At 37.2% G+C, this 15,148-nt stretch overlaps 1 protein-coding gene across 1 annotated transcript in view; it reads left to right on the top strand.

Moving 5' to 3' along the window:
- Positions 1–825: 825 nt before the first annotated feature.
- The window catches only part of METTL14 (methyltransferase 14, N6-adenosine-methyltransferase non-catalytic subunit), a 30,595-nt gene continuing 16,272 nt past the window's right edge, over positions 826–15,148 (top strand). The window contains exons 1-5 of the mRNA XM_024744716.1: positions 826–1,033; positions 5,086–5,174; positions 8,979–9,066; positions 10,455–10,535; positions 10,901–10,988. Of these exons, the coding sequence (XP_024600484.1) occupies positions 968–1,033; positions 5,086–5,174; positions 8,979–9,066; positions 10,455–10,535; positions 10,901–10,988 (412 nt within the window). The 5' untranslated portion in view covers positions 826–967. The remainder of the gene's footprint in view (positions 1,034–5,085; positions 5,175–8,978; positions 9,067–10,454; positions 10,536–10,900; positions 10,989–15,148) is intronic.

Genomic DNA, 15,148 nt, shown 5'->3' with positions numbered 1-15,148 from the left:
CCCCCCCGCCACAAGCATCAGTAGGCTATTTGTTTTCATATATCAGGGTTATTTCCAACTAAGACAAATGCACAAGCACAAAAAGGGCTCGCGTAGCCTCTGACCTCTAGGACATGAACCAAGACAAATTTTACTATCACTCTCCCACCTCTCTAAAAAATCCATAAAATGCATTATGGTAAAATAGGAAACTTCTCAAGGGCTAGTGAGTTGTGGAGAAGAGCACGGGCAGATGCAGTTGCCGTTCCCAGCCTCAAGTGGAAAGTAATAATAAAAAGCTTGATGAACACTTGCATGGTGGGATGTGTTTGGCTCTGTTTATTCTTTCAATCTTCACAACTCTGTGAGGTAGGCACTCTTATCCCTCGCATTTTACAAATGAGAAAACTAAAGGCTCACAGAGGTTGATTATCCAGACAAGGCCACTCAACTAGTAAACGACAGTCCAGGGTTCAAACCCCGAAATCTGACCCGCGTTAGTGCTTTCACGAAAAAACGGGTATCTGGCAATGATTAAAACGTCAGAACTGGCAACTGGGGAACTAACGGAAAAGGGAATCAACAAAACGGCCCACCACGTGGCAACAGTGCTGAAAGACCAAGGGAGCCTCAAGTCCCAGGAAGGGGAAAGTGAGGGGTCAGCGATTCGCCACCACAGCTCCAACAGCCCTAGCTCTGGACCGCCGAAGCCTCCACGGACGCCTCTGGCGCCGGCGTCGCAGGACCCTCATTGGGCCTCTTGTAGGCAGCGTCAAATCGCAGGCGTCCATAAGGAGGCGGGACTTCCGGGAGCGGTGGAGCCAAATTCCGGCCGCGCCGGAAACACCTATTGAGGAAAAAACACTGGGTACACGCTGCTAGAAGCTCGTGGAGAATTTTGTGTTCCACAGTCTCCGAAGAAAAATTGGGCGGGGGTCCGTCCGCTCGTTGCCAAGTTTTCGAGGCAGTGGAAAACAAGAGTTGGGACATGGACAGCCGCTTGCAGGAGATCCGGGAGCGGCAGAAGTTACGGCGACAGCTTCTCGCGCAGCAGGTCCGGGGCCCAGGGAGGGATCGCGAATGCGCGTGCGCGGCCGGCCTGTTACCTCCTCCTCCCTTTTCTGTCTCCTTACTGGCCACGGTGCAGTCCTTTCTGGTCCCGCGACCTTAATCCCTGCGCCCACCTACCCTCTTGTTCTCAACCCCCGGGGTACCCCGAATCTTTTCCTGTTTTACCTCGCGGTCATTGTGGTGCTGAACCGAACGCCACGCTTGGTCTTCAGCAACCGCTAGGGAATGGCCGCCGAGTGGTGCTCAATGATGAGAATACAGTGGTCTTTCTGTATAAGTTACCGCAGTTCACGCAAAGAAAAGTGACTTGTTATCCTCCAGAATTTCTGTTCACTTTTATTTATTTATTTTTTTGCGGTACGCGGGCCTCTCACTGTTGTGGCCTCTCTCCCGTTGCGCAGCACAGGCTCTGGACGCGCAGGCTCAGCGGCCATGGCTCACGGGACCTGCCGCTCCGCGGCATGTGGGGTCTTCCCGGACCGGGGCACGAACCCGTGTCCCCTGCATCGGCAGGCGGACTCTCAACCACTGCGCCACCAGGGAAACCCCCCTCTGTTCACTTTTTAAATGGTCGTTTGTGTCTTGCCTTTCTTTGTAGTCAGCTCCCGATTCTTGAGATTGGGGCTTCATTGTGGGTCAGGTTTACGGTATTTTCTCTGGGATAGTGACTAACGACTGCATTGGTAGAAGCCTGAGTGTAAATTTTAGATTCTCCATGATGCGTATTGCTGTCGACCCTGCCGTGTACGGTATCCTCGTCCTCACTCGCAGCTTATGTTTGAATTCTTAATCCGTATCGATCACAGCAAATCTCTGAAATAGGTAATATTGTCTTCACTTATCGGATAATGAAACATTGGCTCCAGAGGTTAATTTTTGCCCCGGCTCCTTCACCTCTGGGCAAGAAAGTTAAACCCAGGTTTGTCTCTCCAGATCTTGGTCTCACTCCTTCTTGTGTATGAATAAGTTAACGCTTGATTAGTAGAGTACACATGCAGAAAACGCAGATGCACACCTCTGCTTAATTAAAGTTACAGGCTGTGTTTTACTTTCTACCACTCAGACCGGTAAAAGAGATGGGGGAAATGCTCACAGGTTTTGATGGGGCATCTGACTGTTATTTTTTTCAGTAATAAGTTTTCGTTTTAGTACACGGAAATCTGAGACCTATCCTCTTTTATGATTGGATGAAAAGATTTATGGTACAGTGTTAAAAGTGTGGGCGTTTAGGGAGTTCCCTGGTGGTCCAGTGGTTAGGACTCAGCGCTTTCACTGCTGTGGCCGGGGTTCAATCCGTGGTTGGCAACTAAGATCCCACAAACGCGTGGCCAAAAACAAAGGGGGCGTTTGGAATCAGATCTGTTACTGGCATAGTGATTTTGGACAAATCAGGTATCTTTTCCAAGCCTTCCTTTTCCCAGTTTCTATTATGTTATCTTCAAAAATGTTCAGCAGCTCTTTGTTACCACCAAGATTCTTACTCTTTAGTTTTGAATTCAGACGTCTGTTTGACTGAAAATAGTCGTAAACAGTGATTGGTTGAGTGTCTTACTATGTGCCAGGAGCTTTTGTAGACATTGGCAATTCAGCTATGAATAATAATAGGTGGTCCTACCCTCAGAGAGCTTACATACTGCACAGAATTTAATAATGGCTGCCATTTATTAAGTCCTTTCTGTGTGTCAAGACTCTGCCAAGCTTGTACATACATTATATTTGATCATACCAGTCAGATGCTATCTGTGTCTTATAGATGAAGAAAATAAAGCTCAGGAAATTTGTTACATGCTGAAGGCCACAAACCTTTTACATTTGCAAGCTGCAGTTTTAGGCCTTTGCAATACACCTGGCTGCCTCCTAGTACAGTTGGATAGGAACCTTTCCACCTAAGTAAGGATGTACAATATAATCAATGACAGACTTCCACTTTAGCAGCCTTTCTTTCACTTACTTTTCTCTGTATGAACAAGACAGACTGGTTTATTACTCTCCAGAACGTGATTTGTGCAGTACATACTTTATGATTTTTAAAAGTTGTCCTTTCTTTCTGATTTCTGTCTGTCCTCTGTGACAGCCCAGGTCAGAATTTTGTGATGAAACCTATTGTGATCTCCCTGGCTTAGACTCTTCTCCCTCTGAGCATCCATTTTCCTTACTGTTGGGCCCACTACTGTATATTATTAACCATCATACAGAATATAAACAGTTTGCCTGCAGCGTCTTTGCATTTAATCCCTGTTGGCTTAATCTTCTATCCTAACTTTGTTTCTTGCCCTAAGTAAGTTTTTAATAAATTTTTGTTGATTGATGATCTGTCAGAGTACAGCACAACTCAAGTGTGTATAATTTGCTTGACTGACTTGGCTGCTGGATGAAGATATCGGATGCAGTATATAGGCCCAGACCACGATTGTGGCAATTGATGCTATCATCAACGGTTTACACCTGTTTTTATTTAACTTGTAGCTTTGTTTCAAAAAATTATACATGCTTTCAAATGATTCCAAATTGTCATAGTTATTCAAATAATGTATTTAGTGCTACCACAATGGGAAGTCTATTACTCCAGTCATTCCACAATTTTTAAAAAATGTTGGAGCATGAGAAGACAATTATATATGTAAGCACAATTTGATTTAAAGCATTCCTCTTGTAAAACATTGTATTCTAATTTACACCTTGGTAGAAAATCTCATTGGTTCATTCACATATTTATAAGCATGTACTATAAGTCAGATGTTATAGTAGCTGCTGAACATACAGATATCAACAGGACAGAGTTCTTCCCCTCAGTGAGCTAACATTTCAGTGGGAGAGAAGTAAACAAAAGTAAACTGATAAAGTAATTGAATTGTACAAATAAAAAATTGGAAGTTGTGATAGCGACTGTGAAACAAATAAAACAAAAAGGGTGTATTAAGTGCTATGATCGGAATGAGGAAATGAGGTAAAAATAATGGAAAGGAGGCTACCTATTCTGTATATAGTGTTCATGGAAGGACCCTCAGAAGAAATGTACTCATCTGAGATTTGAAGGGAGTCCGACTCAGTCTTGGGAAGAAGGTTATAAAGCATTCCACCTATGGGAATAAATGTGTTTTCTGACTAAAGAGAATAGGGGTCAGGAAGATTTTATGGAAGAGTTAAAATATCAGGAACAGTTGATATATTGGAAGAGATTTATCATTGGGGAAACCTTAGGGCAGTCATGAAGTGGGTAGTCTAAAGAGGCAGTGGTAATTGTTTAAGATCAAGGCTGGGGACTTGCAGCTCTAATATTGTAGTGTGCCTTCTCACCTTTCTTGAGCTAAGGGATTATTTAATGCAGATTTCCTCATGCCCTTCGTGTGCTTAAAAATATTAAGTGGTTCCTCATGGCCTGTAAATTGCATTCTATACTTCTTGGTTTGGCTTTTAAAGTTTTCCATGAATTGATCCCACACTATGTAGCCAGGCCTATTTCAACTAGTGATTTGTTTACATTTGTTGTATTTTGCAAAATTTCCCGAACTGCCAACCCGAATTTGCATCACTATTTTTCAGGTTTTTGTAAAAGTTTAGTATTGTGCCTGTAATCATTATAAAGACTTGGCTTGAATAAAACTAAAAAGGTATTTATTACGGCATGGAATAAATAAGGTACAATACGTGAGCTGATGGATGCAGAGTGTTTAACAGTGCATATCACACTATAAACACTATGTTAGCTGCTTTTTTTGTTGTTTTGTTATTGCTACTGTTGCTAAATTGTGTTTTATTATTTTCTTTAAAAGTAGAGGATTGGCTCAAGTTAATTGTTGTAATTTCAAAATAACTGAAAGCATAAAATACTTTTCAGCTGGCAAAATCATTCTTAATTAACATGGTTTTGCTCCAAGGTGTTTTCTGTTTTTCCTGCAAGGTAATTTGTCCATTTGCCTGCTGCAGTAGTTATGGGTTTTTTTTTAATACTTGATGTATTAAATGCTGCTACAAATGACTAGGAAGGCTATTTAGTACACTGTCATCTAATTTTTGGTTTTTGCCTTTTCTCAGTTGGGAGCTGAAAGTGCTGACAGTATTGGTGCTGTGTTAAATAGCAAAGATGAGCAGAGAGAAATTGCTGAAACAAGAGAAACTTGCAGGTCAGTTGAATATTTTTTTAGTGACATGTTAGTATTTGTGAAAGGATCACTGTTTTAATAAACAATGATCCTAGGTATGAAGTGTGTTATAAGTATCAGCATACAGATTTAGGAAACATTGGTTTTTATTGTTAGCTCATGAATTATGAAATACTTATTATCTGAATACAGTAAGTTTTCATTTATAAAGTAGTTAGAAAATGGAATGTTAGGCTAAGAATTAGCTTATATACCATATATAATTTTATTTAAAAAACCCTTATTAAAAAAAACACACTTTGCCCTAAAAGTGGTAATGACTTGATAGTTCATAAAGCATTTAGAATTTTTCAGTATTGTAGTTATCAGTTTTTTTTATTGGAGTATAATTATTTCACAATGTTGTGTTAATTTCTGCTGTACAGTGAAGTGAATCAGCTATATGTATACATATATCCCCTCCCTCTTGGATCTCCCTCCCACCCCCTGCTATCCCACCCATCTAGGTCATCACAGAGCACCAAGCTGAACTCCCTGTGCTATACAGCAGGTTCCCACTAGCTATTTTACACATGGTGGTGAATATATATGTCAGTCCTAATCTCCCAGTTCATCCCACCCTCCCCTTCCCTCTGCCCCCTGTGTCCACTCATCTGTTCTCTAACTACTTTGTCTCTATTCCTGCCCTGCAAATATGTTCATCTGTACCATTTTCTAGATTTTACATATATGTGTTAATATATGATATTTGTTTTTCTCTTTCTGACTTACTTCACTCTGTATGACAGACTCTAAGTCGACCCACATCTCTGCAAGTGACCCAATTTCGTTCCTTTTTATGGCTGAGTAATATTCCATTGTATACATATACCATACCTTCTTTATCCATTCCTCTGTCGTTGGACATTTAGGTTGCTTCCATGTCCTGGCTATTGTAAATAGTGCTGTAATGAACATTGGGGTACATGTGTCTTTTTGAATTATGGTTTTCTCAGGGTATATGCCCAGTAGTGGGATTGCTGGGTCATATGGTAGTTCTATTTGTAGTTTTTTAATGAATGTCCATACTGTTCTCCATAGTGGCTGTATCAAATTACATTTCTACCAACAGTGCCAGAGGGTTCCCTTTTCTCCACACCCTCTCCAGCATTTACTGTTCATAGGTTTTTTTGATGGTGACCTTTCTGACTGGTGTGAGGTGATACCTCATTGTTGTTTTGATTTGCATTTCTCTAATAATTAGTGATGCTGAGCATCTTTTCATGTGCCTCTTGGCCACCTGTATGTCTTCTTTGGTGCAATGTCTATTTAGGTCTTCCACCCATTTTTCGATTGGGTTATCTGTTTTTTTGATATTGAGCTGCATGAGCTGTTTGTATATTTTGGAGATTAATCCTTTGTCAGTTGCTTCATTTGCAAATATTTTCTCCCATTCTGAGGGTTGTCTTTTCATCTTGTTTATGGTTTCTTTTGCTGTGCAAAAGCTTTAAAGTTTCATTAGGTCCCATTTGTTCGTTTTTATTTTTATTACTCTAGGAGGTGGGTCAAAAAAGATCTTGCTGTGATTTATGTCAAAGAGTGTTTTTCCTACATTTTCCTCTAAGAGTTTTTTGGTGTCCGGTCTTACATTTAGGTCTTTAATCCATTTTGAGTTTATTTTTGTGTGTGGTGTTAGGTAGTGTTCTGATTTCATTCTTTTATATGTAGCTGTCCAGTTTTCCCAGCACCACTTAGTGAAGAGGCTGACTTTTCTCCATTGTATATTCTTGCCTCCTTTATCAAAGATAAGGTGACCATAGGTGTGGGGGGTTTATCTCTGGGCTTTATATCCTGTTCCACTGATCTATATTTCTTTTTTTGTGTCAGTACCATACTGTCTTGATTACTATAGCTTTGTAGTAGAGTCTGAAGTTGGGAGCCTGGTTCCTCCAGCTGTGTTTTTCTTTCTCAATATTGCTTTGGCTGTATGGCGCCATTTCTGTTTCCATATAAATTGTAAAATTCTTTGTTTTGATTCTGTGAAAAATGCCTTTAGTAATTTGATAGGGATTGCATTGAATCTGTAGATTGCTTTGGGCAATATAGTCATTTTCACAATATTGATTCTTCAGATCCAAGAACATGGTATATCTCTCCATCTGTTAGTGTCATATTTGTTTTCTTTCATTAGTGTTTTATAGTTTTCTGAGTACAGGTCTTTTGCCTCATTAGGTAGGTTTATTCCTAGGTGTTTTATTCTTTTTGTTGCATTGGTAAATGGGATTGTTTCCTTAATTTATTTTTCTTATCTCCTGTAGTTAGTGTATAGGAATGCAAGAGATTTCTGTGCATTAATTTGGTATCCTGTACCAAATTCATTGATTAGCTCTAGCAGTTTTCTGGTGGCATCTGTAGGATTTTTCTGTGTGTATCATCATGTCATCTGCAAGCAGCAATGGTTTTACTTCTTCTTTTCCAATTTGTATTCCTTTTTTAAAAAAAATATTTATTTATTTTTCACTGTGTTGGGTCTTTGTTGCTGTGCACAGGCTTTCTCTAGTTGCAGCGAGCAGGGGCTACTCTTCATTGCGGTGTGTGGGCTTCTCATTGCGGTGGCTTCTCTTGTTGTGGAGCATGGGCTCTAGGCATGTGGGCTTCATTAGTTGTGGCTCGTGGGCTCTAGAGCGCAGGCTCAGTAGTTGTGGCACATGGGCCTAGTTGCTCCGTGGCATGTGGGATCTTCCCGGCCCAGGGCTCGAACCCGTGTCCCCTGCATTGGCAGGTGGATTCTTAACCACTGTGCCACCAGGGAAGTCCCTCCAATTTGTATTCCTTTTATTTCTTTTTCTTTTCTGATTGCCGTGGCTAGGACTTCCACAACTATGTTGAATAATAGTGGTGAGAGTGGACATCCTTGTCTTGTTCCTGATCTTAGAGGAAATGCTTTCAGCTTCTCACCATTGAGAATGATGTTTGTTGTGGGTTTGTCATGTATGTCCTTTATTATGTTGAGGTAGGTGCCCTATATGCCCATTTTCTGGAGAGTTTTTATCTTAAATGGGTGTTAATTTTGTCAAATTTTTGTCGAAGTTTTTCTGCATCTATTGAGATGATCATATGGTTTTCATTCTTTAATTTGTTGATATGGTGTATCACATTGATTGATTTGCATATATTGAAGAATCCTTGCATTACTGGGATAAATCCCACTTGATCATGGTGTATGATCCTTTTAATAGAGATTAATAGAGTTTCGGAGTGTTCCTCTGTCTGTAGTTTTTGGAAGAGCTTGAGAAGGATAGGTGTTAGCTCGTCTCTAAATGTTTGATAGAATTCACCTGTGAAGTCATCTGTTCCTGGACTTTTGTTTGATGGAAGATTTTTAATTACAGTTTCAATTTTATTACTTGTGATTGGTCTGTTTATATTTTCTGTTTCTTCCTGGTTCAGTCTGGGAATTTTTTACCTTTCTAAAAATGTGTCCATTTCTTCCGGGTTGTCCATTTTATTGGCATATAGTTGCTTGTAGTAGTCGTTTATGATCCTTTATAGAACATCAGTTTTGCTCAAGACACATTAGAATGATACATAATGTAGAAGTTTCTTTTTGCCATGCATACCTTATAAAAGCTTAGTTTCTTATTTGTTTGCTTTCTCAAAAAAAAAGTACAGATTATTCATCAGGTTGTGTTACTTTTAAGATTTATAAACTGGGTGAATAGATACTGTTTAGTCAGGAAAAATTTGCCTTGTTCTGTTTTTATAACCGGTTCTTTAATATTATTAATGGACACATTTATACATCTTGTATGTATTTGTGAGTGATATTTCAGTTTTAATTTTCAGGGCTTCCTATGATACCTCTGCTCCAAATGCAAAACGTAAGTATCAGGATGAAGGAGAGACAGATGAAGACAAAATGGAAGAATATAAGGCAAGTAGAGAATGGGACAATTTTATGGTCAAGAAGAAAATAAGTCCTTACAATCCGTAGAGTCTTACCCAGGAAAACAAAATTTGACAAGCTGAATTTTGACAGAATACTGAATAATTGTTGATGTAATTAGGTAAATTTAAGACATTTATATCAGTTTAACACAAGAAGTATGTGGATTAAATTAGGTGATGTATATGAAGCACTTAGCATAATGCCTAGTAAGCACTAGGCAATAGCATTCTTAAATAAGAGTAAGGAGGTAGATGTATCAGAAACTTTGGATAATTCAATCATATTTCGAGAGGCTACAATACTGTCTTCTTTGAGTTGCATTATTCCATGTTAACAATATAGGGTAGTACAATTAAAATATTTTGAGAACTCATGGGCTAGACAGCAGTGTAGAACCATTTCTGACAGAGGCCCAAGGCAAAAACCCAGCTTCTCAACTTGTAATTACAATATGTAGTTGAAAAGAAAGTTAAGGACAAAAAAACCTACCTCCATTTTTTTCAAATTAATTGTCATACAGCTATATTCAATAGAAAAGAGAATAGTTTCAGTAAATCTTTAGGTATAATTATCTAATTTCATAGATATTCTCTTGTGTATTGGTTGCATTTGATATATCCTCTTATATAACTTAACTATTTGTGATTATATTAGGTCAAACCATATACAGTTTCTGATATTTTAACATTTTTGACTTATAAAATAGCAGTTTCGTATGGTTTGATCTAGTAGAAATAAAATTGCCCCATTGGTGGTCATATCTTTCATGATTTGAGCTAAATTCTAATATTTAAGGTATTACATCAGAGATAAATAATCCTAGATAACTTAGTCAACAAAATTAGTAGTTATAGACAATTATTACTGAAGAGAATGAAAAAGAAATATTTATTTTATATATTATAAGCATAACTAGTTACAGCTAATGATGAGAAAGCAAAAACTTCAAGGTTTTTTTTAGATTAAAAAAATTTTTTTTTAATTTGTATTTTATATATTTATTTATTTGGCTGCATCAGGCCTTAGTTGTGGCATGTGGGCTCTTCATTGCCACCTGTGGGCTTCTCTCTAGCTGTCGGCCGCGTGCATGGGCTTACTTGCCCCGCGGCACGTGGGACCTTAGTTCCCCCACGGCATGTGGGATCTTAGTTCCCTGACCAGGGATCCAACCCGTGTCCCCTGTGTTGGAAGGCAGATTCTTAACCACTGGACCACCAGGGAAGTCCTGACTTCAATATTTGACTTTTAACAGTAATTTGAAAACTTTATTGTGTCTTAGGGAAAGAAAATATTTATATGAGTCTTAATACTTGAGATACCATAATATGTAAGATACTCCTCTTATATATAAAATGTATACTTCCTTTTCCAAGGATGAATTAGAACTGCAACAGGAGGAAGAGAATTTGCCATATGAAGAAGAGATTTACAAAGATTCTAGTACTTTTCTTAAGGTAAAAAAATAATTTTCACGTCCATAAGTTCACATTTCAGCTCTATGCCTGAAAAGATTTTAAATACTTATTTGTTTTCAAGATTTTTTTCAGTTATTGAGGGATCATTATTATAAAATAAAGGTCATTTAAAATTATTCATGAAATATTCTTCTGATGCTTGCCCATTTAGGATGAGATAATGCTTTATTAATGTCTGTAGATACTGAATTGTAATACTATTATTTTAATAGTGATGTTTTCTGTTTTTTTTAATGTCAATTAACTTATATTTTGTATGGCCTCATAATAAAAAATAAAGTACAGAGTTAGTGTATCTGCCCTCAGAGCGAATGCTGTTTATTTAATTTTGATGTTTTCTTTAGGGAACACAGAGTTTAAATCCCCATAATGATTACTGCCAACATTTTGTAGACACCGGACATAGACCTCAGAATTTCATCAGAGATGTAGGTATGTCAGATTTGTTGGGAATATGCTATTGCTAGCTGTTGATTACATGCATGTAGTTTATCCATTTTGTGCTTTATTTCTAACAAAATTGTTTTTCCTGGCTTGGCTTCCCCTTTCCATTCTTAGTACTTCTAGTACACTCTCTTTTTCCATCAAGCAGTGTTACTTTTTTCCTTCCTCCTTCCATCTTTCCTTCATTTTGGTTCTGTAACTATCCCTCATTTTTATTTTGCCTTCATTCACTCCTTCGATGCTTTTCCTTTCTTTATGTAAATCTGATTCTCTGACTTATATTATTTTCCTTTTGTCTAAAGAATTTCTTTTAACATTTCTTGCAAGGCAGGCCTGTTGGCAACAAATCCCCTCAATTTTTGTTTGCCTGAGAAAGTCTTTATTTTTCCTTTACTTTTGAAAGATTAATTTTGCAAAGTACAGAATTCTAGATTGGTGTTTTCTTTCTTTCAACACTTTAAGTATTTTACTTCACCCTGTTCTTGCTTGTTTCTGAGAAGTTGGGTATAATTCTTAACTTTGTTCCTCAATAGGTTTGGTGTTCTTTTTTCTGGTTTCTTTCAGAATTTTTTCGTTAGCTTTGATTTTCTGTAGTTTGAAAATGATATGTGTAGGTATAGCTGGGTTTTGTTTGCTTTGGGTTTTTTTTGCATTTATCCTCTTTGGTACTCTCTGAGCTTCCTGTGTCTGGGGTTTGATGTCTGACATTATTTTGGGAAAATTCTCAGTCGTTATTATTTCAAATATTTCTTGTGTTCCTCTTTCTGTTTTTTCTCCTTCTTATATTTCCATTACTCATGTTACCTTTTGTAGTTGTCCCACATTCCTTAGATAGTCTGGCTTTCTTTTTCCAATTTTTGTTCTATTTACTTTTCAGTTTTTGAGGTTTCTATTGAGATATCGTCAAGCTCAGAATCTTTTCTCAGCTGTGTCCAGTCTACCGATAAGCTTACCAAAGGCATTATCCCTACATTTTTAAAAACAGCTTGACTGAGAGAATTCATGTATCATACAGTGCACCCATTTAAAGAATATAATTGAGTTTTTTAAGAATATCTATAGATTTGTGCAACCATTGCCACAGTCTAATTTTAGAACTTTTTTTAAAAATTGAGGTATCGTTGATTTACAATATTATATAAGTTTTAGGTGTACAAATAGTGGTTTACAATTTTTAAAGATTATATTTCATTTATAGTTATTATAAAATATTGGCTGTATTTTCTCTGCTGTACAATATATCCTTGTAGCTTATTTATTATATGTGTAGAAGTTTGTACTTCTTAATCCCCTCCCCCTATTTTGCTCTCCCTACTTCCTTCTCCCCCCGGTAACCACTAGATTGTTCTCTTTATCTGTGAGTCTGTTTCTTTTTTGTTATATTCACTAGTTTTATTTTTTAGATTCCACGTATAAGTGATAATATACAGTATTTGTCTTTCTCTGTCTGACTTATTTCACTAAGCATAATACCCTCCAATCCATCCATGTTGTTGCAAAAGGCAAAATTGCACATTTTTTTAATGGCTGAGTAATAAGTGTGTGTGTGTGTATGTGTGTGTACACCACATTGTGTGTGTGTGTGTGTGTGTGTGTGTGTGTATGGCACATTGTCTTTATCCATTTACCTTTGCTGGACGCTTAGGTTGCTTCCATTTCTTGGCTATTGTAAATAATGCTGCTAAGAACACTGGGGTGCGTGTATCTTTTTGAATTAGTGTTTTCATTTTCTTCAGATATATACCCAGAAATGGAGTTGCTGGATCATGTGGTAGTTCTATTTTTAGATTTTTGAGAAACCTCCATACTGTTTTCCACAGTGGCTGCACTGATTTACATTCCTACCAACAGTGTACAAGTCCCCTTTCTCCACATCCTTAGAACATTTTCATCTCCCCTAAAGAAATTCAGTACTCATTAGCAGTCAATTCCCATTCCTTCTCCCACAGTTGCCCCTCAGCCTTAAGTAATCATTAATTGACTATTGTCTATCAGTTTGCCTATTCTAGACATTTCATATAATTGGACTCATACAACATGTGATATTTCGTGACTGGGCTTTTTTCACTTAACATAATGTTTTCAGGGGCCATTGATGTTGCAGCATATTATCAGTACTTCATTTCTTTTTATTGCCAAATATTCCATTGTATGTACATACCACATTTCATTTATTCATTTGTGTTGTTTCCACTTTTTGATTGTTATAAACTCTGCTGCTATGAATATTCATGTAAAGTTTTTGTGTAAATGTATGCTTTCATTTCTCTTCGGTATATACCTGGGAGTGGAATTGCTGTGTCATGTGGTAATTCCATGTTTAACTTTTTGAGGAACTGCCCAAATGTTTTTCAGAGCAGTTATACCATTTACATTCCTACCAACAATATGTGAGGCTTCCAGTTTCTTACCAACCTTGACATTTTATTATCTGTCTTTTTAATTATAGCAGTCCTAGTGGTATAAAGTAGTATTTCATTGTGGTTTTGATCTACATTGCCTTAGTGACTAATGATATTAAGAATCTTTTCCTACACATATTTTTCCACTTAAATTTAGAGAGGTGTCTAAACCCTGCTTATTTTTTAATTGGTAATTTGTCTTTTTATTATTACATTGTAAGAGTTCTTCGTATATTCTCAGTACAAGTCCCTTATCAGATGTATGATCTGCAAATATTTTCTCCCATTCTGTGGGTTGTCTTTCTTTTGGCCACACTGCGGCTTGCAGGATCTTAGCTCCCCGACCAGAGATTGAACCCATGCCCTTGGCAGTGAGAGCGCAGAGTCCTAACCACTGGACCGCCAGGGAATTCCCGTCTTTACACTTTCTTGTTGGTACCATTTGCAACACAAAAATTTTAATTTTGATGTAATCCAATTTATTTTTTCCTTTCTTGTTTGTAAGCAACATGTAGAAACTGATTTTAATGTTTTCACAAAATTTAGATGTAGCACAAAAAGTTATGATAATGGTAAGTGAAATAGGCCAGTCATAGGATGACAAATATGCATGCACTTACAGAGGTACCTAAAATAGTATGTGTACATAAATACATACACTTTTATGAGGTACCTGGAGTAGTCAGTCTCATAGAAGCAGAGAATGCAGGAGTGATTGTCAGGGTCTAGAGAGAGAGGAAAATGGGGAGTTGTTGTTCAATTGGTATAAAATTTCAGTTATGCAAGATAAATTTTTTCTGTAGATCTGTTGTGTAGCAAATTGTCTGTAGTCAGCAGTACTGTTGACTATAGTCAGCAATACTTAAAAAAATTTAAGAGGGTAGATTTCATCTTACTTAAGTGTTCTTACCACACACACATACACGTGCACACACACTAAAACCAGAGGAACACAAAGAAACTTTTGGAGGTTATTGATATGTCTTACCTTGATTGTGGTGATGGTTTCACAGGTGTATGCATATGTTCAAACTCATCGAATTGCATACGTTAAATATAGGTTTAATATATAAGGTTTTTATTTATCAATTATACTTGAAAAAGCTGTTTTTCTCCTCAAAGTTATGATAAGTTATATTGATATAACCAGATTTCATTATCAGACTTTCTGCTTTTAAGATACTTATTTCTCCAAGGCAAAGAAAATGTACTTAGGAAACTATTATGGATTGAGAAAAAGGTGTACCTGTTTTGTAGATGATTGAGAGCTGACTGTATTGTGATTGAAACCTGACTGTACTAAAATCTTCAAACTTGTTTCATTTGAAATTTGATCTGTAACCACTGATTGAGGAGGCTTTATAAAATCTTTCACTTTTTTACTCTTTGATATTAAAGTTATTAAAATGTACTTCTGGTTTTCAACTTAAGATGTTTATATAATTTATATTGTCATGAATATGCTTCTTGTAGGGAAGAAAGAAAAAACAAAATAAAAACTTTTAGGAATCTTTGATATTCAAGCCCTACTTACTCCTACAGTTGTTTAAACAGTTATTATGTTGTTTTACCTAAAATCTCTTCTGAGGCTCAGAGATTTAAATATTTTTGAGGACATGGGAACAAGTCTCCTGTTTTTAACCTTTATGGAACTTGGAGATGTTTTTCAAGGTCCTAAGCTTGAAAATGTATCTGAGGATTTGGTTTATAATAATGTGGAGTGAGATCTTTAAAACTATAAATATT

Source organism: Neophocaena asiaeorientalis, unplaced genomic scaffold, assembly GCF_003031525.2.
Source record: "Neophocaena asiaeorientalis asiaeorientalis breed wild unplaced genomic scaffold, Neophocaena_asiaeorientalis_V1.1 scaffold309, whole genome shotgun sequence".
Lineage (NCBI taxonomy): Eukaryota > Metazoa > Chordata > Mammalia > Artiodactyla > Phocoenidae > Neophocaena > Neophocaena asiaeorientalis.
Note: the sequence above shows the minus strand (reverse complement) of the source record. Positions and strands in the feature narration are given on the sequence as shown.